This window comes from Aythya ferina (assembly GCF_964211825.1).
Source record: "Aythya ferina genome assembly, chromosome: 5".
In the NCBI taxonomy this organism is placed as follows: Eukaryota; Metazoa; Chordata; class Aves; order Anseriformes; family Anatidae; genus Aythya; species Aythya ferina.
Window position 1 is genome coordinate 47,224,264 of NC_140301.1, and position 26,732 is coordinate 47,250,995.

At 33.8% G+C, this 26,732-nt stretch overlaps 1 protein-coding gene across 6 annotated transcripts in view; it reads right to left on the minus strand.

Annotated features, from left to right (window-relative positions):
- Positions 1-26,732, minus strand: part of EML5 (EMAP like 5) — a 110,544-nt gene that overhangs the window by 20,565 nt on the left and 63,247 nt on the right. For 3 of the 6 annotated variants that reach the window (XM_084520100.1, XM_084520099.1, XM_084520102.1), the window contains 14 exons: positions 24,768-24,970; positions 24,233-24,344; positions 22,652-22,779; positions 21,656-21,797; positions 19,732-19,884; positions 18,756-18,887; positions 17,673-17,761; positions 16,701-16,877; positions 15,880-16,081; positions 15,030-15,156; positions 3,745-3,823; positions 2,786-2,915; positions 2,179-2,277; positions 73-93 (listed from right to left, as the gene is read on the minus strand). In XM_084520100.1, coding sequence (XP_084376226.1) covers positions 73-93; positions 2,179-2,277; positions 2,786-2,915; positions 3,745-3,823; positions 15,030-15,156; positions 15,880-16,081; positions 16,701-16,877; positions 17,673-17,761; positions 18,756-18,887; positions 19,732-19,884; positions 21,656-21,797; positions 22,652-22,779; positions 24,233-24,344; positions 24,768-24,970 — 1,794 coding nt within the window. Of the gene's footprint in view, positions 1-72; positions 94-2,178; positions 2,278-2,785; positions 2,916-3,744; positions 3,837-15,029; positions 15,157-15,879; positions 16,082-16,700; positions 16,878-17,672; positions 17,762-18,755; positions 18,888-19,731; positions 19,885-21,655; positions 21,798-22,651; positions 22,780-24,232; positions 24,345-24,767; positions 24,971-26,732 lie in introns of those variants that run through there. The other 3 variants (XM_084520103.1, XM_084520101.1, XR_014693341.1) reach the window with 3 other exon arrangements.

Below are 26,732 nucleotides of genomic sequence, written 5' to 3' on the forward strand. Positions count from 1 at the left end.
GTTCTATAAAGTCGTGATGGCTACTAGATAGGCTAACTTCACCTGAAGATGTTAAAATTTTATTTCCCTTACCTGACATATCTGCTGAGTCTCCTGTAATGGAAAAGCAGCAGAAAAATAATTAGACCAGAAATAATATAAATGCTAAAGAAAATATATGCCACATTTAGTGTAATTTCTTAACACACACCTTGATGTCATCTCCTTGCATTGCAGCGGCACCAATACTGCATTTAGTGCTAAATATGATCAATTACTGAAAAATGGTGATCGCATCAGAACTATGAATTACTATAATTAATATATTCTGATTTCCATTTTGAGTTACAACATAAAACTTTCATTTTGGTGTATGTTAGGTCTCTCTGCCCAACTCTAAACAATAAAAAAAAAAATTAACATGTTACTGATGTCTTAACAAATTAAGTAGAAAAAATGCCATTTGTTATTCTCCTGAGAAATAATGTTTGAATCTGATTCTGGAAAGTAGCAAATACACTCAATGATCCTCTACAGGAGTGATAAGAAATCAGGATTATAGTTTCAGCTATTGGGAAATATTACTGAGACTCTATGAAAGAGCATTGTAGTTTAAAAAATACTTGAAGCTAATATTTCTGTAAATCTTTTGAAAATTTGAGTTATGGTAATGAAGATGCATTTGTGCAAGTCATATTAGTAGGACAAATAGAATCAGTTTAGTATGTTCTTTACGAAGTATTTGCTTGTTAATGTCTGTTTGGAATCTAACAACCAATTGTTGTTCAAAGATATTTTGATTCCAGTTCGGTTTTTAGATGTAATTCTTTCCTTATAAAGTGTTTTGCAGTTCAATTTTTAAGTGTCATCTGCTCCTGATTTGTATCCCTTAATCCACATTACAAAAGAATTTAAATTGTTCTACTGCTAGTTGCTGTAGAAATGATTATGAAATTAAAAAGAATTAAGGGTCCTGTGTTTCTTCATGAGTAAACTGAACACTGAAGAAAACGATCCATGCAAAGGACAGATTTCTACATTATGAGTACATTCTTCCCATATATTCTGTCTTATTAAGAAATTAATCCAGACTAAGAAATATGCTGCAAAAGCAAATAATTTCCTATAACAATAAAAGGCATGTATTCCTGCAAATATTCTTTGCAATGAAACCATAGGTAAAAATCTGCAGATAATTTTTTCTGTTTAAATTATTTCTATTTCTTTAAATTGATGTGAGGCAGGAAACTCACAAAGAAATTCAGCTAGTCTAGCTAAGTAGTTACTACTATTGATAAGTCAGTTTTAATGAAACATGCACTTAAAAATCCAAAAGAAACAGGAAAGTAGGTAATAAACTCTGACCATATTTAGATGAAATACTGAAAAAAAATCTACAAAAAAGTTATTCTGGCTAAAACAAACAATGATTTTCTTTGTGTTCTATGCACTAAGGAAAACAATGTATGCTTCAATCTGCTAAGAAACAACTGGAAGTATGAAAACTGCTGTTGGGTTGTAGGACTATAAAAAAAATTACGTTCATCTGAGAAATTTAGAAACAGTAGTACTCAAGCTATGCAGATACACAGTGGTGTTTTTTATTATTATTAATTTGGTGAGTTCATAGTTCAATTGTAATGTTCCTATGAAACATCTGTTTTTTTTCCCCAGAAATCTATATTTATCTGTAGGAAAACACCCTTAGGGTTTGGGTTCTGTCTAGAATCTTACAGCTACATATTAACAAAACACTAAGTAGGATTTTAAACCTGCCTGATGAGACAGAACTACATCAAGTGACAACTATTTAAAGTATTCTGATTCTAAAAAAAAAAAAAAAAACCAACACAGGGATAGCTTAGTTAAGTCTCTTTGGAAGGCCTAACACAAGCTGTTAGTTAAATCAACACAGACTAATTTCATGGGGCTTAAAATTTCTTTAAAAATAATTTTTCATAACTATGCAAACAAAAGATAAGCTTTCTTTCATACCTGAATGTTTTTGTTGTTGTTTTTGTTTGTTTTTAAACTTCATTAAATTACATTCATATAAACATATAAAGAGGACAGGTAACTGAGTAACACTCATACAAACGGAGATAGCATAATCAAATACTTTTGTGATTTACCATGAACTCACAAGGCCCTAATTGCATGCTCTTATGTTAATGTCTTTTTACAAAAATACAAACATACCTACTTGGCCAGTTGCCACTATGTTGGTAAACTTGGGGTGCTGATTTACAGTGAGGCACAAAATATCATCATTGTGTTCTTGGTAAAAAGACTGAGAACCTAAGATAAAAAACATAAAAATCCAACTTTAATTAAAACATACACAGACATGCTTATAAACTTGTAAGACATGTATATAAACTTTATAATATTTGTTAGAGAAAAATATTATGGTGGTGTTACAGTTTGGAGCTTAAAACCAGCAAACTGAAATCCCTATTTTTTTTTTATCTTGATTTTAACACATAGTACTCAATAACTCTGAACTGTTCCCTAAACAAAGTTTTACATTTACATTTCATTTTAGCAGGCAAGTTCCAGAAAGCTATTGCCAAAATAATCAAATCTTTACTTCCTTCAAAATTCAGTTAGCAGAAAGACTTAAATATATAGAGCTTGCTTATGCAGATATTAGGAATTATCTCCACAGACTGCATCTTCAGCAACAGCAAATAAAACTATTACTTTTCCCATCTAATTTTATTAGATTTAAAGCATACCAGTAACTTCATAAACTGTTACTCCATATATGATAAGAAACATTTTCCTCAAGTAGGTTTTCTCTTACCTGTTGCCACGTTATACAAGATCCCAATAGATGCAGTATGATATATTACATCGGCACCATCGTTCAAATAGTGCACGTTGTTTCTGCAGTCCTTGCCTCGGTACCCAAATACTAGCTCCAAAATTAGGTCCTAAGAAAGATATTTAAATCTATTAGATAATGAAAAACTTAAGGGAATTATGAATTTTGTGGTCTTTTCCAGGATTTTATTTTTCAAATATGTCCTCATGAAAGAGGAGTTTAATGATGTCTCAAACCAACAGAAACTGAGATCTTGCCTATATTGTCAGCTTAGAAACCCTGGCCCACAATCTAATTCCACTTGGCAATTAGGAATGTTGAATTACCACTTAAAAAGTCTGGAATATTGGTGACAAAAGATCATTTTTTTATCCTAAAAGAAGCATTTTGTTAAGTCATAAAAAATATTTTAGTTTATATAAAGAACTGCATTTTTCAAGGTGAGGTGAAATTTCCACTTCAGATTAATCACAAGTGAGTACATTTACTTGAATTTACTAGGAGCCAAAAACATTATGAATATATATACATGTGCATATATATATAACTATTTAAACATAACTGTTAATAATGAATTTAAAAATTTTTAAAGAAACTTCAATAATTTTAAAATAAGAGATTTTTTATTAGTGACAATACACCCACTAAGAATAAACGGTTATCTGAACAAGACATACTGTTTTCTACATATTGCATTTAAAGGGCTTTATTCTTAATAAGAATGAAGCCATGCTCCATTTAGTTTGTGGGAGATGAAATATTATTTTTAGGATTTACCAAAATGAAAAAAAATCCTCTCCCACTTTTTTATTTACTATTTCCATCTTCAATAAATTTTAAATGAAACAATCATTTAGCATGTCCACAAATGTGTTAATTTCTGTCAAAAAAAAAAAATTAAAAGGAGAGGGAGGAGAGATCAGTGTGCCTTTTCTTACCTCTATAGGTCTCTTTTTTTTCCCAACATTATTTGTCTGAAGTTTCTCAGGCTGTGGCAATGCCCTACTAACTGGTGGTCTGAAATAAAGAACTGTGAATAAGAGAAGGCTGTCCGTCACCCATTCCATACTAACACAGTACCTTCTAACCTGCTACTGTACAAGAAAAACTCCTAGCACCAGCCTGCTTAACTGATATTTGCATCTATCTTTAAAAGAAATGCCTTTGTCAAGGGAAAAATAAACAAACAACAAAACAAAACCCTTTGATTTCAGAAATGTTAAATATACTAAGTTTTTTGACAAATCTTCCAACAATCCACGAGGTTAATGAAAAAGCTTGTTTTTCAATGAATTACAATTGATCTAATGTTCTTAGTTTTTAATGCTGTATTCTTAAGGTATTTCTTTCTTTTCTGTACCTGATTACTCTAAATACTTGAGATCATACCTGCTTCCCACAATGCTCCAGTAGACTCTACATTTTCCTGTTGTAACACTTGGTAAAGAATTCCAGGTACACCTATCCATTCATTCTTACATCAGTAGAAGCAAGTTATTGAAGAACATTTGTTTGGAAACAAAGCATTATCAACCAAATGCATGATTATTAGCCATAATTTATGTTCCACTGTTCTGAATACTCCAGATTTAAGAAATCTCAAATAGATATGCCTGATAAATCCCTGTAGCATTTTTCAGATATGTTCAACAGTTTACATAGAAAGAAACATAGAAACAAATTTTATTGATCAAAATTAGGCAATTATTCCTAGTAATCTGCAGGAGCAAATTGATTCTACATATACAACATATGTGGCCATGGGAAAAAAAAACTGTAAGAAAAACACTTAAAAGGAATAATTCATTTAAAATTAAAATCTATACATAGATGCAGTGAAATCCAGATGACTTAATCAAGGAGGTAGTGATACAAACTAATATACATAAATCAACACATCAGCTCTCTTTCATATTCCCTTTTAGTGTGAAGTAATTTACCTTTTAATTAGATCTTTGTTCAAGTGATGACTTTGATGCAATTAAGCACCATGCTATTTCTAAGAACAATAGATGATGATTTGCTTATACACTATGTTTTGAACTACAGTTATTTCAGTTATTCACATAAAGCTCATTTTCTGAGCCTTATTATATTCTTCTCATTTTCTGAGCTTTATTGAATTCTTCCACTTTCCTTGTCCAATTTGAATACAATTCACAGGTTTATCTCATATGACAAATAAAAAACATCTGTATGTATTATAATGCAAATTATATCGCAAATATAAATTGTGCTCTGAGATACTTCAGTTACTTCCTCTATACTTGAAAGCCTATAAATACTCATGAAAAAACGTACAAAAGAAAACCACATGTTTACAAATTTCTGTCTGCTAAAAAAAGTCTGATTGCCCGATCACCCAAACATGATTGAGTTTAATAAAACTGTCTGTGTAAGACATAGCCAGAAATAGGTCCTTGAAATATTTAATTCAGCAACATAAATCCAGATTCTATAAAATGTAAAATCTTAACATTAGAAAACAAATCCAGATGTAAAAATAAATATTTTACATTGGATAGTTAACACAAGGCATCTTTTCACAGGGAAGAAATATAAGGTGTATGAAACACATAAAAATCAGTTTAAAAGGATGAAATAATTAAAGATAAAAAGACTGAAAATTCAGGTCATGAAAGAAAATAACTAAAGCTCATGTTTCATATTTAATTTTGTATTTCATATTTATAAATATGTACAAATTTTATTAAGAATAGCAAACAGAACACTAATTGAAGAGATTCATAGAGAAATACTTGTATAATTTCAAATAGAAGGATAGGCTAACATTTTTTTTTTTTTTTTTTTTTTGCTACTCCAAAATTCTTATTCTTAGAGAACAGACTTGTAAGATAAACTTGCAGTCAAGGCTAAAGCTAGACTATAAGAACACAGGTATGAAAACAAGTCCAGTGTGGACATGTACAAAAGGTCTCCTCACTTGGAAACAGATACTAAGAGGTGACAATTATATTCATTCTTTCTCTTCTGCTTTAAATATGTTTTGTGAGAATGTAAGCACAGGCTTCATTCTCAGAGATCCTTGGTTAAAGATCTGTTTTTCCTCTCTGAAGATGCCAGTTAGAGGGAATTTATATACATGAATCATATTCACAATATTCTTATACAGAGATCAATGGGGCTGAACAAACCAAGGGAACTCAGTCTCTACTCATATGTCTTGCCCTCCAGACCCTTCACCATCTTTGTAGCCCTCCTTTGGACACTATCTAATAGTTTTTTATATGCTTCTTTCAAAACCCGCATGCAGTATTCGAGGTGAGGCCGCACCAGCGCAGAGCAGAGCAGGACAATCCCTTCCCTTGACCAGCTAGCCATGCCGTGCTTGATGTACCCCAAGATACGGTTGGCCCTTTTGGCTGCCAGGGCACACTGTTGACTCACATTCAATTTCTGTCCACCACAAACCCAGATCCCCTTCTGTGGGGCTGCTCTCCATCCTCTCCTCCCCTAGTCTACACATCACCCCGTCCCAGGTGCAGAATCCAGCACTTTTTCTTGTTAAACTTCACATTGTTGGTGATTGTCCAAACCTCTAATGTGTCAAGATCTCTCTGCAAGGCCTAGAGAGGGCACTCAAGGGCATCAACAACTCATCTCAACTTAGTATTGTCTGCAAAATAACTCAGTAGACCTTTAGGTCCTACATCCAAGTCATTTACGAAAATATTAAAGAGAACTGAACTTAAAATGGAGCCCTGCAGAAACCCACTACATGGCCACCACCCTGACGTAACCCATTTACTATAACCCTTTGAGCCTGAACCATCAGCCCACTGCAATATGCAACCGTTCACCCACTGCAATATGCATTTATCTAGCTATATGCTGGACATTTTGTCCAGAAGGATATACTGCGAGGAACAGTATTGAAAGCCTTGCTGAAATCCAAAAAGATCACATCAACCTGCTTCCATTCTCTCAACTTTCAGGGATGAGGGAAAAAAAAGCAAAACTACTCATGTACTGGGCTACATCTACATAAGATTGTTGGCCAGTGCAAAAACTAAGGAACATATCCGATTTCTGTCAGTAATCTCAACGTACAATTTTCACGAACACTCTTGAATCATTACTGGCTCTTGAACATCTCTTTTCATTTTACTTGATGTGAAATTCCCAGCCTTCCCAGCTATTTCTCAGATTCTTTCTCCTGTTCTGTCTTACCACCACTCCTAGCATCCTTTCTTCAAGTCTGTCATAGTACAACAGTATTACCACTATGTGTGATCAAAATTCTCACTTTTTATTTTTTTAAATAAAGAAACTACATTTTTATTTATAAGTTTCTAAATCATCTATAGAAAGCATTCTCAACAGGTCATAATGTCTATCATATTAAGCAAATACAGAAATAGGTCATCAGGAAAAATATTTGATCATATCACAGTAGATGAGCAATTTCACTTGCAAATACTCTGATCAAGATATCCCACACAATACAGATCTCCTAGTGTCACATGGAAGCCCTCTTATTGCTGTGCACTAATGAAATCCAGTAACTATCCAATTAAATAAAACCACTGAAGTGCATGAACAAAAATTCAAGGACACATTCTTTATGGAGAATGGGTTCTCCGAAAGCACTTCAGTGATACAGAAAATAAAAATTTGCCCTTATTCATTCAAGTAAATGAAGATAGAGAGAGGGAAAAAAAGAGGAACTAGGTCAGGTCCAATTAAAAAGCTAACTAAATCTAACAGCTTCATTAAACCTCTTCTTTAAAAGAGGTACATTTGCATTAAAGTTCCCCTTTCTTTCATAAAAAACTCCTCTTTTTTTTTTTTTTTTTTAAATATATATGTTTGGAAATGTCACTGTGTTTAATATAGAATATATATATATGCCAGAATATTATCAAGTAACTTTTTTTTTTTTTTTTTTAAACAGATGTATGTAAGAAGTACTGCTTAACACTGAACAAACCCTAGTGTCTACAATCATTGAAGCCAAATGGAAAAATAATAAATAGTTCTCTGGATATCAAAAGTATTTAAAAATGCACAGAGTTAAAAAGTTAAATGAATTGCACGTACCCATTATTATATTTATCTTGTTATTTTACAGCTAGGAATTCTATTTAATGAAGTATACCTAATGATTACTTACTGAAGTATATCTAATCAAAAAGGTTTCTAGCAAAAGACAAATCCAGCTGTCAAAGACATATCAAGGACTAAAGAAAATCATACTGCCACCTTATTCCACTGTGAAGTATAAATATCCAAGCCCACAAAAACACCAGCACAAATGTTTGGGCAAAAATCCAAACAGTACTGAAGAAAGGAAAGTAGAAAAAGATACACTACTCTTGCAGTTCCAGAAAGTCTTCATAGCTGAGAGAGAAGCATAATTTCTAATACTTGTCAGACAGCAAGGAAATCTTTAGATGCAGCTTCCTTTAGATTACATTTCAGGCAGTACATGGAACAAGAATGTCAGATTCTAGATCTAAGTCATCTTGCAGAAATTTCTCTTATTACCTTGAACAGCAGACTAAAAGAAGCATATCATTAACTAAAATCACTTTTAAAATTATTAAAAATTTAGTAGCAAGAAAGCAAATTAAGATTTCAGATCAAAGACAAGAGACAGCCTTACCATCAAAAAAAAAAAAAAAAAAAAAAAAAAAAAAAAAAAAAAGATCTGAAGCAAGAAGTTCAAATTCTAGAGAACTGAGTCCTATTCTCTTAGGACAATTCCTAACCATCTAGCTATAAAAACAGTTTTATTCCCATCTCTGTTTAGACCTACCAAAAAGAAAAAACACTAATTCACAGAAACACTATTTTTTTAGGAGGAACTATGCACATCCTTCATTTGTCAGAGGTCAGTGCTATTTGACTACTCTTGCAAAGGAATATAAATATCAGACTAAGAAAGGACTTCACAGGTCTGGAGAGATTCAAGGAAATGGAAAGGATGCAGCTAGAACAGCAGAGGAAATCCCTGTAATGAAGTGCTTTTGAAATAAAGAAAATGAAAAGTAGGTTCAACGGGTTTTCCCCCCAAAAAAAAACAAAATAAACCAAGCCTAATAGTAACAGGGAAGTTGATGACCATATGTCATCAGACAGCACTGCAGTAAACCTGAGTGATGAGACTGCTGCTGAGCAGGCACGCTCCATGCGAAGGCTGTGTGTAACCTCTATCATTGGAGGTCAGTGCAGTTTCACAGATGGGGAAAAGGAAGATGGAGCAAAACTGATCAATCCGTTTCCTGCTCACTCTAGCACACCCCCAAATATTCTATGTTTTTGACTGATGATTGGCAACCCAGCAAGACAGTCTTATTACTATTACTGTTGTTCTAGGAATTCATAAAAAAAAAGCATAAGGAGACCTTCAACTCATCACCCTAACGTTTGACAAAGAGCACTCAAGCCTCACTTACTTCCCATCCTTTTTTTCCCCTCTTTTTAATTTCCTTTTCCCTTCATTTATGACCCTGCAAGACAGGGGAAAGTGAAAAAGCAGAAAAATAAAATACAGTAGAAAAGCATAAGAGTAAGAAAAAGTGTTACAAATTTCCCCCCCACCCTCCAATAAAGCAGTAGAAACTGAAAATACATGATTCAGGCACGAGTTTATGTTACTGGAACCAAAAGGACTGGAAGTGAAGATTTCTCTCCTGCATGGATCTAGAACATGGCCTTTTTCTAACATTGCTGTCTGCTAATTCCTTTTGATGGAATGGGAGAAGGAAATCATCCTTGTGTTATGCAACTGCTTGTAAAGAACATCTGTACTTAAAGTCTGTACAGATGGACAGACACACATACAGGTTGATACCTATCCTTAGCCAATCATTAGCGTTGACACATTATCATACAGAAGAATGAAATAAATAAAGTTGCTAAGAGGACTTGACAATTTACACTCAGTTACATATATAATTTTTTAGATGTGAGATAAGTACCTATCTACAAAACACTAACTATAGTGATTCAGAGCAGTGGAACTAGAATGCTAACTACAAACACATATGTATTTTTTCTCCAATTAAGTTTCAGGGTGCCAACTTGGGCATTTAAAAGCAGGAATGTTGAAGAACACCAGAATATATTTTCCAAGTGCTAAAGTTTCAAAAGATGAAGGTATTTTTAACCTGCTAGTTATATGCAGAAACATGACTAATACAGCACACGGTGGTCATATATTTGCAAGTACAAGATTGGCTGCATGCTCAAGAATACGTGCAAAAGATGGTTGGGAGAACACGAATAACATTTTGGGGGTGAAGGCACTCATGAATGGGGTCAGTTTGAACATGTGGAAGAAGGGGTCTAGCCATCTATCACAAGGGAAACAAATACCTCAGTAATGGCACTTCACTTTCAACATGACAATAGAATCAGTATTTATACATTATTTCTTGTTAGGAGACCATGAAAAAAAAGAATAATAGAAGCAATTTGAAGTAGCTTATGAACAAGAAAAAATCCGTTTTTCATGCTTTTTGAAACAATTTCAATATTATCAATATTGCTACCCACTTAACTTGTATGGTGATATTGCACTTCACTGCCTGCATTCATTATTGATATCAAGTTTCTAAAGTCATTAACTGAACAAAGGATGGTCATCTGAATTTTCCTTTTCTGAGGTTAACAAACTACCACTGGTTCTTTGAGTTCTGTGACAACTCATGATAATGTCAATTACAAAATGTATTCCTGTCTTGAAAGTTAATGTTACTGTGAGCATGATTTCCTAAAGCAAATTGCAGTTGCTAGTACAAATGAAAAGCCCCTTCCTGTGAGGGTCACCAGAGACACACTTTGTACATTGGGCAGCTTGCATAGAACTTAACAATTGATTTTGCACTAGTCTTCAGCATACAGTGACTTTCACTGTCCTCCCCAAAAGGTGCCAACAAGTATGAAGTAGAGAATGAATTTAAAAAGCAAGGAGCTTTTGCATTTACTCTTGGTAATATTTTCAAAGTCACTTTTGAAACTTTAGACATCTGATTTCCATTAGAAAATAATGAAACCTGGTAGTTTTAAAATAAGGTCCCTAACAATGATTAGTCGTCATGATTTCCATGTGCCCCGTGAGTAGGAAGTAGCATTTTGTATACAGTAGTGCAGATGCAGGTAATTTAATACTTCAACACTTAAGTGACACATACACCTTGACATGTCAGGTGAACCTGTTGAAACAAGTGTAAAACCATCCACACTTGAGGTGGGAAGCCATCAGCTACGAACTGGACCGAGTGCTAATTTATACTATGCTAAATAGTATTACAAATTATTATTTGTAAAACTTAGACATATTTAATGGTCCCTGTAGTTAATTTTATATTGGTAGGTAAAGAAATACCTAGCTTAATATATTGAACAGAACTATAACACATAAATACACAGTTTGTAAGTAGCACAGTAATATTCTGAAGAGTAATAGGTGCACGGTATAGCACCCAACATGACAGATGGCTTTTCAAGGAAAATGAAAAGATGACAGTAAAATATGGAGCAGAGAGCAAAATAAGAGCATTACCTGGAACCTCTTTTCAGCGGCAGGTAAGAAAGAGAAAAGGATTAGTTATACAAGCCTGTGTGAAAGCTAAGTGTCAGTGAATTATTCATAGAAAGAATTATTATTATTAACCTTCAAATTTGTTTACTTCTTTCTAAACATGGGAATTATAAATTCATAGGCAGTGTAGATCTATTATGAGTACAGATAACTCCAATTTATTTAAATTGGAATTATGAACAGGTACTGGCATAAGAATATAATTCTAGTAATAGTTCCTACTGTAAACAGAAAAAGAAAGCAGAAATAGACCCCAAAAGATGTCCTTCCTATAGTGAGGGGCCCAAAACTGAACACAGTATTTGAGGTGTGGCCTCACCAGAGCTGAGTACAGAGGAACTATCACTTCCCTAGTCCTGCTGGGAATTTCCAATACAATCCAGGATGCTATTGGCCTTCTTGGCCACCTGAGCACACTGCTGGCTCATATTCAGCCAGCTATTGACCACTACCCATTTTTGCACGCATTCTTCATATACAAAAAAAGACCTGAAGACAAAAAATAAAAATTGGAAGTAATTTTGCCACAAAGCCTGGTTTTGAATTGCACGTGGGAGCAGATGCAGAGCATCTAAAGAAATTTCAGCAGATGTATAATACACAGGGATCTTCCCATACAAGAGATCTTAGCCCATGTACTGAGTAATAACACCTATTAAGAATACATGATAGGAATAACTATGAGAGAGAAATGCTTTCAAAGGTTTTAGTTGCTTGCCAATCTGTAGTACAGTAAATTTGTTTTGAAAAATTAAACTGGAATTCTCTGTTGGCACAGCTGTTCCTATATAAGGTATATTAATCATAGTATCCTCCCATTAACAGTGACAAATAGTGAACACTTCAGGGAGTATGAGAGCATGCTAAGAATGCAGTGTTATCCTCCAGATTAATTTCCCAAGCTCCAGAGGTTTGCAGTTCAGGGAGCAGCTGAGCCAGAAGTGTTTTCAGAATTAACCATCCATGATGGATTTTTCTTCTGAGCAATTTAATCAGCATAAAAACATACTAGAACGGAACGTTAAGTAAAGGACAGAGATGGTTTTCTGACTTATTTTGTGATGTTGAATATCCATAAGGCTATTACATAACTTTATACATACACTAAGCATCTTTCCACATAAAAATGCATCTTCTAATATTCATTCAGCAAATATAAATAATTCGAATTACAGACATATATAATTGCTGCCTCAAAGCCCACACAATTCTGTGCATTTGATAAAAGTTAAAACAAGTATTCCCATGTCAGTGATATATTATGATAATTCTATTTCACGAGGGAATGATATATCATTACTAAAGAAAAAGGAATTGACATTGGTTTTGCCCACCTGATGACGTGTTTTTGTATTTTGGATACACTAAATGGCCTAAAAATCTGATTTTTATATGCCATACCACTACTTACAACTAGGACATTACATAAAAGGTGAGATGGTGAGATCACTTTAACTTCTCTTAAAAATCAAACTAATTCTACTGAATCAATTTTTGGTAGCCTGTGGTATCATTTATGACTCAGAATTCAGGCTATGGTCCTGAAGTACAGGACCTGGCCACACAGATGTGCTTTTGTAAGAAGCAGGAGACTGGGGAGATTTCAGGTATGCATCTTCCTTTAGCATTCTATTGTTTGACTTAACTAATTTAATGCCCTGGATACTAAAAATCAGTCATAGCACTCCTTCCTGCAGTCTTCTTTCTATACAGAGGGAACTTCACTATTCACCAGAGTTTATGAATTCACTTCAGCTATCAGAAATCTCAAAACTAGGTGCAACAATCCTAACTACTAACTACACTTCTGGTATTAGAGATCAATTACCTGGTAGCATTTACCCTTACCCCCACAGAGAATTAAACTTTTCCTACACTCAACAGTAAGAAAAAAAAATTCAGATACTTTCTAAGAAGTACTTGAAAGACATTCTCAGAAGCACATGCTACAGTGGCATATACCTGTGTTTCTAAGAATACTAGGACCTAAATAGTGCTATTTAGAGATTTGATGACCTCCTCCCAATTATTCTATCTTACCTACTCAGACTGGGCTCTCTTTCTATTTAATAGAAAAAGTGTGAAAGCTTTCATTTCTGTTTCAAAGTATAAGTATTTCTGTTTCAAAGTATAAGTAACTTGGAAAAATATAGTTATTAAAATGTGTTTGATCCTGCACTTTGTGTAAATGAACTTACCTCACTACCCCCTGCCTTCATAGGACGCAAAAGGGAAAGGAAATAAAGTAAAATAAAAATTAGCATTTATGAAAATAGACCTACTAAAAGATTTACCAATCTTAAACAATGTTAACTTCCTAAGTTAAAATGCATGCAGTTAACACACTGTGTTTCTGTTCTTCACAGAAAGTTCTCATTCCCTCCATTTGAAGTTTTAGGACCCAAAACTTTTGAACACAGAAGGCAATTGAATCCTTTCATCAACTTTGACACAATTTGAATTGGAGCCTAATTACCTTACTACAGAATTAATTTTCTTTAATATTCTATTTGAAAATGAAAACCACAACTCCATCAGTTTCAAGAAATTTGTTGAATGAAATACAAGAGTTTCCTTAAAAAAAAAATAAAATAAAATAAAAAAAATTAAAAAAACTGATCACAGCTTCCAAAGGAAAGAGTATATATATAAATCCAAAATATTTATACCATGCCCATTTTTTCTTTTGTATTTCATAGAATCAAAGAATTTCCATACCAAATGTGTCCAATTAATCAACAGAAAGACAATTTTCACTTTAAACACAAGACTGGGAAACACAGCTTTATACATGTATGCATGCATTCTTTCCATACTGCAGGGAAAAGATGACACTAAAATCCCCACAGACAACAGACTCAATGAGGGCACCACAGATCTTCCAGCTTCACTGAGGAAAGTAGGCACACACTAACTTCACATTCTTGCAATAAGTTTCTGATCTGCTACTTCTTTATACCCTTCCTCCTAGTTAAACTGTGTTGTGTTTTCCTCACTTCTCTCTTTAGTACTAGTGTTCCTTAATCACTTTATTTCACATCTACTTTATCTGCTGGTCTAATTCTACTCTGTTCCCCAACATCTCCTCTCTTCTAAAGCATATGCCAGTGAACCAGGAAATACAACTAACTCCAAATCATGCAAAGAAATCAACTTCATTTTTGAAGGCTCATGAATAGAAACTGCAGAACCACTGTGGACAGAATTTTAAAAGGGAAGAAGTTATCTGGAGACAGAAACCATGCACAGAGCAATTAGACAAATTTGTCAAATCAGTTTGTTAGAAAAAAACAATTGCAAGCTGTCTTACAATATGCAGTTGTGTGGGTTCATATCTACAGTGACACCACTAGCTATTTGTTGGTGCGTAAAAAGTTTCAAAAGAAGTAGATTATTAAAGAGCAGCAAATATCTCAAGAAACTCCCCGAACATAGTAAAATACATACATCATTTGGAGTCTCTTGTTCTCTCTGAATAAGAGGTACAGCCTAGTCCTTAATCATGACAACTGATAAGCGTTTTTTTCCTATAAAATATTTCCACTCTTTTTATATATCATTTTTAGATGTATATGCACATCAATATAATTATATTTTACTGTTAATCATCTTTTCGGATTGCTTTCTTGGCTAGAACTGTAATTTAGCAGTTACCTTTCATCTAAGGTTGGCTCCTTTTGTTGCAGATGAGGCTTAATTCCAAACATTGGTCTAATGTTTGTTGATAAGGCTTTGATGGTATAATTAATTTCATTTTCCCTTGTCACATCGCTGTCATAACCTAAAACAAAAAATCAAAGCAAGTAGTATCAAAACAAGATAAGATACAAAAAAAGGAATCATAATTTGTGCAGCTTTCAGTGAAGTACTGGACTACAAGAACAACTATGATATATCAATAACAAATGCACAAACAAGAGAAAGTAGCTGGGAATCATGAATATTCGTAATTAGAACTTTCTAAGAAATAAAACTCCCTAAAACATACATGGGGAAAGAATTATTAACAAAGATTCACGGGACATTCAAAGCTACTCTGTTTCTGCTTGCTTGCCATTAACTCAGGGTCACGCCAAAGCATCTTGCTACATGACACCTGCTCTTAAATTCTGGAAGATTTAGCACCAGGCTGTCCTCTACTTGAGGATCCATTCATGAGGCTCTATCAAATAGTGTCCAAATCTAAACTGCTATAAATTTACTTTTCTATGTAGATTTTTTTAAAGTTAACTACAATAAAAACATTTTTCATTTTAAGGATGTCAAGAGACTTTTTATGAACTCTGTCTCAAAAGAGGAAATCAAATAGTTCATTATCATTTTCTTCACAACAGCTTATCAGTCTTTTCCTCAAAGAGAAGTTTTACTTAGTGTATTTACAGTGTCTTCACTATTTAAGATTACAGTAATTACATAAAATTGCTAATTAATCAAGTTTTATATAAGTAATAAACAGTTTTCTTGAAACAGCGTAATCCAGCCAATTTTATCAATTATTACTGACCTCCATCTTCTTCAGAATCTAGATCAGACTCTTCACTGTCACATTGCCTGGTATCCCGATGTCCTTCCATCTCATAAGTCCACAGCATTAAAGAGGTGTCTGCTCCTCCAACAGTGACCAACAAACTGTCATCATAGGTCCAACGAACATTTGTTACATGGGTACTGTGAGCAACATATCTCTTAAATTTTCCAAACTTTCCCTAGGGGAGAAGAAAGGGCACTGATCAAAAATTAACCAATCTTCTTGATAAAACAAAACTGAGTTGCAAGTACACCTCTGTCCAGTAACACAGTCTTAACTTTTTTTAGTTTATGCTTCATCTATTTTGCATTTGTATGTATCCCATGATTTACTGAGTTCCTCTTCTATAGAAAAGCTACTAAGTCTAACCAAGTTTCTACACCAAGCATGCAAGAATTTGTTTTGTAAAAAGAATCCAGCAATAAACACTGCATCGTGTTTCCAAGGAGAGAATATAATCTAGCAGATTAAGACTAAAATGCACAGGGAATATACTATATAATATAATATACTATATTATATAATTCTTATACTGTCCCTTACACATTTGCCACTGTCAGTGACAGGACACTATGCGAGCTGTCTCTTTAGTCTGACCTCGAATGGTCATTCTCAGTAATAATTTACAGTTTAATGCACTGCAAATTTGTAATATTGAATGCCTTCCTTCAGTCATAAGGACAAAAGTTTAAAAGTACTATTTAGTTCTTAATGATCAATTTGTACACTTTTACAAATAGTTTGGAAAGGCAGCTTTATTAACCATTCTTCAACATGCACAGCTGAGGACTACTTACTTTAGCAGGGTATCGAAATAGCTTCACAAATCCAAAATCATCTCCTGTGGCTAATACTTTACTATCACTAGTGAGGCATGAAGCAGTTACATCTGTGACTTCACCAATTATTGGCCAGATTCCTTCACAGCAAGAGCCCAGAACACTTGTCCATGATGCCCAGCCAATCTTTTCTACCTAAAAAAACAACCTGTTTGAGTCAGAGCATGCTTCTTCCTATGCAGTTTCCTTCCATATCTGATTTCAAGAAAAAATACTTGCACTGAAAAATATGCCATCTAAAAGATAATAATTTGATAGTAACTGCTAATTTTCTTCAGGATTTCATGTGAGAGCCATAACTTTATTTCTACTAACTTCCACAATCACTAGACACATATAAAACGTACCTGTCCTTTCAGACTAGAGAAAACAAGTTACATTTTTCAATGCTGCTTTTCAATCTCATAGAAACTATTATTTTGAAAATTATTAATTTTCATTCTCTACCCTCTAATAATGCTCTATGTCTGAGAAAACAAACAAATATTATAGCTGTATGCACTATAATATATAGTGCATACTACACTTGTCCATGCATATTATGCATACTATACTACATTGTTACATAAAGACAGACATGATATCTTCCAAAGCAAGGTTAAGGGCTAAGAAACCTGCAGTAGGTTTTCTGAGGTGGTTAGGTACCAGAAGAAGCACACAGAAGTCCAGTGAGATTTTCACATGAGCACAAGTCAGAAACACGTATATTTCCCAAGAGAAGTGACAAATGCAACACCCCCTATGTAATTTCTCATTCCAATCACATTACCTAATTGTGTGAAAAAGGGCAACGGACAGCAAATACTTCAATAAAAGTTTTTTTCAATAGAACAGTTGTGGTTTTATACGTCATTCTCCCTTACGTGTCATAGACTGCTGCATCAAAATTCCAAGTTGCAAACAAGGTAAGAAGACATTCTATTTCCTCACCTCCAAAGTAGGAATTGTCTGTTTTTTTCCACGAGGAGCTTCAAAAAACAGCTGCTCTTTAGCACCAGTGTTAACTTGCAAGAGCTTCCCTATAAAAATAAATTACATATTGTACATTAATGTTCATTAGAACATTCCATTTATATATATTATAATTTATATATATATCTAATATCATTACACAATTATTTGTTTCTGTTCCTAAACTGGATGCATAAAAGACTGGAACTAGTAGAATGGTCTTCTGAAGATCCAAGTCAGTCCACCCCTTATATGCATGGCCACTCTGAAAACTGCACTAATACATCACTTTACCCAATACTTTATGGTTATCCCATCAGATGGCAGACAAAATGAATTGGGTATAACACAGAGCTCATTTGTGACAAATGGCTGACTATTATGCATGTGCTTCATGGGCTTGAGGAACACACAAGCTGCTTGGCCGGCCAATGGCTGCTTCCAAGCAGCTGACTTCTGCTGGTCCTTATACTTCTTTTTTGAGGGAAATTCTCAGCAATGTTCCTGTCTTCCTTCTGTTTTCACAAATCTCAAAAGATGCTAACTTCTACCACTTTTCCAAATTAATTTTAAATTGGACAGTTACAAAGGTTATGTGGTGGAATAGAAGCAGGGACTAACAGACTATATGATTGCACTGCTATGTTTCTGTATGAAATGGAACTGAAATTCGTACTTAAATTAATACTATATTAAGATCCAGGAATAAAGTAGAAACAACAGTCTTTATGTCATTTTGGACAATATTCAAGAACACATATTCCTGAGCTACATATGTATTTTGCAGTGCACTATTCATGAGGCAAAGTCAAACAATAAATACAGAAGATGTAATAAATAAATAAAATCTTTAGAGATAATCCGTATTACTTCAAGTTGCACAACTTCTAAATAGTAGTAAAAATAGTGGTTTTGTATTTATTCACATGCTTTATCTTCATAAACTGAAGAATCAAATCTGTCAGTGACATAAATTCATGCTGTTGATGCAATTTACCATTTTAGTCTGTAATATAATCCACTTTCCAGGACGTTTTTACAATTCAGATGAATGCTACTTACCTCTTATGTCCCAGTCCATGTGCGTTATGTAACTGGAAGCTCCCTTGCAGATTCCTACTCGTTTACTGCTCATTACATTGTAAATATCTACAAAGTTGTCACAGGATGCCACAGCTAAGTACTTTCCAGCCCCTAAAACACACCAGTAGAAACATGAGAAATAAGAAACTTAACTGGTCTGAATATTAAAAACAACTGCTTTCTGGAATTCAGCTATATTCACCTCAAATTTCTTTCAAGTAAATTTGCTGACTTATGCATCATTCCCAAGAGACTAATGTTGGTATCACAATCAAAATTTCAGTATAAAGTATATAACCATGACATTGGTACATCTGTAAACAATAAACTATTGGATGAAATTTTAAACATTTCTTGCACTCAAAGAGAGGAAAGGCTGAAGTAACCAGAAGGCAATATTGCATAAGAACTTGTATCTGTTATTTCCATCAAATTTTACCTACAGAATAATATTTTCACTGAAACAGTATTAATAGTTTAGGTCATAAATTTCAGTGCCTAAATATGAGCTGTACTGTTTGAAAAAACAAAACAAAACAAAACAAAAGGCTTCACTGGGATTGTTAAGGGAGGAAAAAGGGCTAGGGATGGAGAAAATTGCACCACAATTTTCCAACATATCAGTTTCGAGCCCCTTGATTAGCTAAAAGTAACCTAAGTGTAGAGCCAAATTTACACAGCTTAAAGTAGAATTCTTTTTTCAGTCCCTAGGGTGGCTGCTGGATGCTCATGATTTAAAATCTGACTGTTACATTTAGGAGGTTCCTATGAGCGAACCTATTCCATTAATCTCATCCTTAAATGATACTAATGTTTTTGTCAAAACATTAACATTAGTTGTCCTTACTTTTATTTGTTACACGTAAAAGAGTACTGTAGATCTCTACTTCCTTTAAAGGTTATAAAGCTTGTTTGAAGAATTTGTACATCAAAATCCCCATTTAAAGTCACTTACCAGGAGAAAAACGGATCTCTGAAATAACATCTTTCCTGTGCTGGAAGGAGACAAGATCCTCCAGGGTATCTGCATTAACTATTAAAAAACTTCCATCGTTGAGACCAACGGCTAATGCTTTTCCATCAGGAGAAAAGCAGCAACATCTACCTCCTGTGGTGAACACAGACATGTCATTCAGGTATGTGAATAATCCCTCTTTTTATTTTTCCAGTAATAAAGAAAAGCTGTTCTTCCAGTATATAGTCTAATGAAATATTATAGATGCTGCCAAGATCATTTCCAAGCTCTACTCCTGTAACAGTACATAGAAGCCATTGGTAAACAAGCACACGACTTCAGAATCTCCCATTAGATTTATTTGCATATTGATCAACATTTAACCTAAATAATAAGATTAACCACTGTCATCTATCTCTATATATATATATTTAATTTTGCTCTCATTCTCAAGAGATCTGATGCCAGTTGTCTGTTACCATTTGCTCTACTAAGCAGAACACAGCTGGAAAAGACCTCCTGGACTCACAAAATCCAGTTGTTTGCTTCCACAGTCACTATGTCATATAATCCTTTCACTAAACATGTCTACATTCATTTGACAAATAGTTCAATTTCCAATCCAAATGCATTTATGATCAGCTTATTATATATTTGTTTCCATGCCAGAATCTTCCATTGGCATAAATATTTTTCCCTTCTCCCCATGGAAAAACTTGTTGGTAATCTTTTGTTTAGCTAAACTGACTATCAGACAAAGCTTCATATTCACTACCCTGTGGCTCCTCTTTGTCCAAGCTCAGCTTTCAGTTCAGTTCAACTCATCTGAACACAGATGAGAGGTGTACATCAAAAATACTCTGATTAGTCTCCTGTAAATTACATGGATACTTCAATATGTCCTGAAAAAAATATCTATTACAAATAGATTTCATCCTGTGTTCAGCTAGAACATTCTGAATCTTCCAAACCTCAGTTACTCCTCAGCTAAACAGACATCTTTCTTACAGTCATCAAGTCTTGCTTTTTAATTACGAAACAATATGCAATTTCTATTACTGTAGTCTGCAATAGTATCCAGCTCTTTCTCTACAGTAAACAGGTGCTTTTTAAGATTGCCAAAACATTTCAAAATTTGTTTTTATCATCAAATTAGGTCACAACAGTCCTTACTTTTCTGCCAAAACTACTATTAAAAATATTAAGATTATTGGCTTTATAAGTCCAGCAGACTCCATCAACTTGAAACTTTTTTTTTCTAATCATTACCACCCCTGCTTGTGCCAGTTTATAGATTTTCTTACAATTAGTTCATCGATCCAGATCATTTTCAGCTAAGCTCCCCAGAAGGTGTGGTTCAAAATGCTTTACTGAACTGAAAACAGATGAAGCCTCTGTCTAGCAAAGCATACATATTCAAACCTGGATAAGGACAGTGTGGTCTAATGCTAAAAAGAGTCTCTATAGTCATTTACAGAAGATTTTTCATCCAAAATAAAATTGTATTATATGGTATACAATAAGAATTTTATGACTGCTTTTCTCTTTCCTTGTCATTCCAGACTCTTCTAACATTCACAAAGAAGAACATGACTTCTGAAATTTCTTTCAAAATAAGAATTCTTAAAATGTCCCAATATGCTTGCAATATTACTGACAATATGGCAGATTCAAGTCACTGGCTCAACTTTTATTGTAAATTTATTGCCTTAAAGCTTATTTGCAATTGTAATGTATTAAGAATAGTATTAGAAAGAAATCTCTTATACAGATTCATTAGCTTAAGGGCTATATAACTTGTGAATACAGCAGCAATAAAGTAATCAAAGAAAAGAATATACTTGGTCTTGCTTTTACAAGAATCATAACACTAGTAAATAACAACTGAATTCAGTTAGATCTTTCTTCATACTAAGCATCTTACCCTTCTTCAATTTGCGAACAGCTAACATACAATGGCTAGGAGATAAATCCCATATTCTTAAGGTTTTGTCATCACTTACAGTGGCACAAATGGGTAAATGAGGATGAGTAGCTAGACCCCAAACTTCCCCCTCCATGTGACCCTGAAAAATACACAGTGAATCAGATGATTTTATATTTAAAACTGAAATAAGAAACAAAAGATTTAAGAGGTTAAAAAAAAACAACAAACAACAGAATGAGAACATGCATTTACAGGATAATAAAGAAATGTCTAAATAGAACAGAACACCTGAAAAAAACTCCACCTTCCTACTTAAGTGCAAATTATAGTAGTCATTTATACCTGTGAAAACCTTTCTCTGAGAAATTATCTACACACACACACACACCCCTAGAATTTTCCTTTTCCTAAATTACAGCATCAGGTTCTAATACATTCTGTAAAAGCTCCAATTGTTTACATATTGCATTGACCACTCACAAACTTGAAGATACAGAGACTTACATTTAAGTATGAAAGGAAATCGTATGATGACATATTTTGTAAAACAAAACAAAACAACCTGTTGTGTAGACAGGTTTAAGAAATGCTGTCTGCTTGGTATAGCAAAGAGAATTTTTTTTTTTTAATGTAATTACAATGAGAAACTAAAAATAAACCTCAAAAGAGACAAAGAAGTAATTAATAGTCAAAACAAGTTAGTAAGAAATTTGGTGGAGGATCCATTGACTTACTTTATTTTTAGACTAAAACTATATTTCAGTTTATTTGACAGAATGAACTTGATGAACAAATTTCAACATGACATTCTGTTATCTGTTTTGCTCATGAAAAAGTCACAGTGCTTTATCGTAGCCTTAACAATGTATGAAATGACAGTAACTTGTTAACTTTAATAGTTACTAAAATGCTTGTTATTTCACAACAGTCTTTATCTGAAAAAATAAAACAGTATTTGTGATATGGAGTATCTAACTGATATCTAACACGTACCTGAACCAGAAGAGTTATTGGTCCACTTTTATCCACCTCCAATATCTCACCGTTCTTTGTGCCTACTAAAATATGACCATGTCCTAAAGATATGGCACGTATAGAAGGATTATCTTCTAAGAGGAGACCTAGAACATTAAAATATTATAAGACAGAAAATTTTCTTTTATGCCTTAAAGAGGATTTTTCACATGTACACATTACATTCTGATTGTAGTAAAGGATACTCAGTAGAAAACAAGCAAGAATGTAGTCCTGCATAGAAGAATTTATATGTTTGGACTCATTTAGGAGTATTTAGCAATTGCCCAACCAATGAAAGAACACACACTAGTCATTCTTTCAAACTTCTAGTTTGAGATTTTTTTCCATAATAAAACCACTATATAAAGCAAATGCCACTAATCTTTCTTCTCAGGGTATTTCTGAAGTTTCATCAGCCTCACTCACTGACTGAAAAAACTTATCTTACTGAAAAAATATGCATGTGAAATATCAGCTATATCACTATCTTTACATCCAGCATTTATGGTACTTTTAGACATAGCATTTCATTGAACAGATAGGAGAATGAGAAAAGCAGTAACAGAATGTTTTAGTTAATGGGTGTTCCACTCATGATTTCTGAAAATTAAATCATATATTTTAAAACACAGAAAATACAAATTTAATAGATTAGTGGAGGACGGACATGGGACACACAACAGGACATGACCTTATTTCCAGAACATCAAATAGGGAAAACCATAAATCAACACTAAGAGCAAGAACAAGTTAAAGGAATAGGAATTAAAGAATTCTTAAATCATTTCAACACACATATGCAATTACAGAAAATTAAGTCATAAAATTCATAAAACATACTAATCCCTTACCAAACTAACCACAATTCTAAATTCCATTCCTTTTGTAGACTCCTCCAAAACAAAAAAGATCAGAAAAGGTTACTTCATAATTAGAAACATAATAACATAATAGGCTTTATGGTCATCACTTTAAAAAAATCAGCTGGGAGGTAACAGACTCAAAGTTAAATCAATTAATTCACACAGATAGTAGGGTAAATAGGACATAAGGAAGTAGACTTTAGACATGAGGAAATGGTCTCAAGTTACTCCAGTGGAGATTTAGATTGGATATCATGAAGGTCTTCACAGAAATGTTAGTTAGGCATTGGGACGGGCTGCCCTGGGAACTGATTAAGACACCATTCCTGGAGGTTTTTAAGAGATATGTGGATATGGTGCTTAGAGACATGGTTTAGTGGGGGACTTGGTATAGTTAGGTTGATGGTTGGAAGTCATGGTCTTAAGTTTTTTCCAACCTAAATGATTCTATTGTTCTAAATATTAAGATCCGTCCCCACCAAATGTGCAAACAAACACTACAGCATGCCATGCCTCAACAACAGAAATATGACTTATTCAGAATCAGAAAAGCTTTAAAAATATTAATTTTTAGTATTTGTTATGTTAAATGTGGATCTTACCTGACTGGGTAAAGCAATTCCACAGAAAAAAAAGTTTTCTAAAGAAAGTATTTTAAATAAAATCAAAATGAGGAAAAAGTCTGCTGTGTTACCTTTAGACCCAGGAGCCAAAGCAGCCCTTTTGATGGCATATGTTTTGAGACAGCGTTCAAAGGTATCGTCCCAGAGAGCTACTACCCCGTCCTTTCCTCCAGTGACAAATCCCTGGAAAAAAAAAAAATCCACAAGTTAGAATCACTGATCATCTTTCCTTAATATTTCAGAACCAACAGATTACTACAGCATACAAACTCACGTTGTTATGCAAGTTCTGAAGGTTTCATTGTAAACAAGTTTCATGATTTTCTAGTTAGTCTCACTCTTCTGAGTTACCAACTGAGCATAAGACAACTAAGTCTCTAAACTTCTGCTATGCAAACTTAACTTCATGCAAATCATCACATAATAACAAATATGGCAGGTCAACATAGTCTGACAGAACAATCCTCCCTACATTCAGATGGTGAACTTGTAATTCTTTCTGGCTTGACAAAGAGGTAGCTGGAACAGGAAAATGAAATTATATCATAGCAAAACACTTTTATTTGGGTCTACATTAGTTATGTTGTATCCTAGCAGTTAACTTACTTTTTCTAATGCATGCATGCTGAACACAGGACCATCATGTGCCTTGACAGTTTTTATCAGAAACACATCTCTCCAGATACAGACATCCCCTGTGGAAGTTCCAGAGAATGCCATCTCTTCAGTCCAGCCATATACTGCACACATCATTGTATCAGTTCTTCCCATTGCACCTATGCAGCCCTTTCTCCCAATTAGTCCTCCCCCTGGTTTAAAAGAAAAACAAGTCATCAAGAGTTTGCTTGTTATTTTATTTCCCCAAAGCTATGTAACTTTACCCAGAGCAACAGATCTTTCTCATCTAGGTAACCATATCCTCTATAAAGCAAGCCTAACAAAATAGACTTTTTGTTCTATTTGATAAAATGTTACTTCTAACTTACTACTTGAATCTAGTTTTGAATATGTACATACATGAACACAGACATAGAACAAAGAGAAAGTACATTTGGAAACCTCACCTATAAACATAAAAAAATAGTAACTACCACAGTTCAAAGAACTCCCTCATAAAATGCACTTGAAAAAATTGTTTACACCTTGACATCTCATCCTTTTCATGATATGTTTTCGGGAATTTTAATTTTAAGGTTTGATGTATTGACCTCTGTATGATTGAAACATTGCAGTTATATGAACTTTAAAATTCTATAAAATACCATTATCTCAAGTAATGATAGGTATGATACCTAGTAACTTCTGGCTAGAAGGCTGGATTCAGATTTTCATAAGCCTTCAAGAAACTTCATGTAGTATAAAAACAGAAGCTGCTCAGGATATGATGCTTTGTACCATTCTCATGCTTACAGAGGCAAGGTCTCAAACTCTTTGCTATCACTTGGCACTGATGAAAGCATAAGTCCTAAGTATACAATTTGGTGTCATTTCTCATATCAAGTGCACCTGTTATAGTGCAGACTTCACAGACTTTGCATTTGTTAAGGTGCACTGATCCTCTATTCCACACATTAATGCTGTTAAGTGTGTTTCACAGTGACTACCTTGCCAATGGTTCACAGAGATGGGTGGCACTACTCAAGAAATTTGTTTCCTGCTGACTGAGCAATGCCCTAAAACCAAGTGGGCATTTTAATTAATTTTTTTTTTATTCAAAAGAACCATCTCTGCTTTTATTATCTCAATTAAGGTTTCTTTCTGCAAGAATTATAGTAATATAACACGTTAATATATAGTAATTTGCCCAGTAAATATTCTCTTATACACTTTGTTCTCTATTTAGCAAGCACTAGTCTTAAAATTAGTAATTTATATAGACTTCAACAGCTTGCTCTCAGACAATGGTGACTAATTTATCTTGGAGTCAGAACTGAGAAAACTAGTATAATTTTTCTTATCACAGACTTTTATCTCTAAAATTAAGCTTTAGCAGGGACTCAGGTGAGTCGAGATTGTTTGAATAGTCAGAGGGTTCCTAGCATGTAAGCTAGTCTTTAGTCCGTGCGTGTACATACGCCTTTTGAGGTTCAGTACAACAATGTTCACACTAACATTAGGGAATGGCTTTTTTCACTGTCCAAAGATTTTCAAGCACATAAAGAAATCTGCTTATCTTGTTTTTTAATTGTCAAGCTCAATAGAGGTATCTAAATAAAGAGGTCTCAACTAGCAGGTGTGTCCACTTCAAGTACTTTGTCTGAAGTTTTGTATGTGGTTTTTATCACCTTAGATTTATTTTTGTGTATCTTTGTGAGATACATGCTCAAACTGTCCTTCTTCCAAAAACTGTTCTATTATTTTAGAGCTCTGCACTATTTTGAGATTTGATATATTATTATTGGATATAAAATCAGTCAGTAGAATATCCTTTTTTTTTTTTTTCTCTACTTGTGTAGCTCTAGCAACATGGAAAATTGATCTTATATAGAATCACTATTGTGCCAATTAGCGTTATTTCTACAAAGAGTAGGACAAGGCTAACTTAGAGATAAACAAAGAAGATATCTCCCT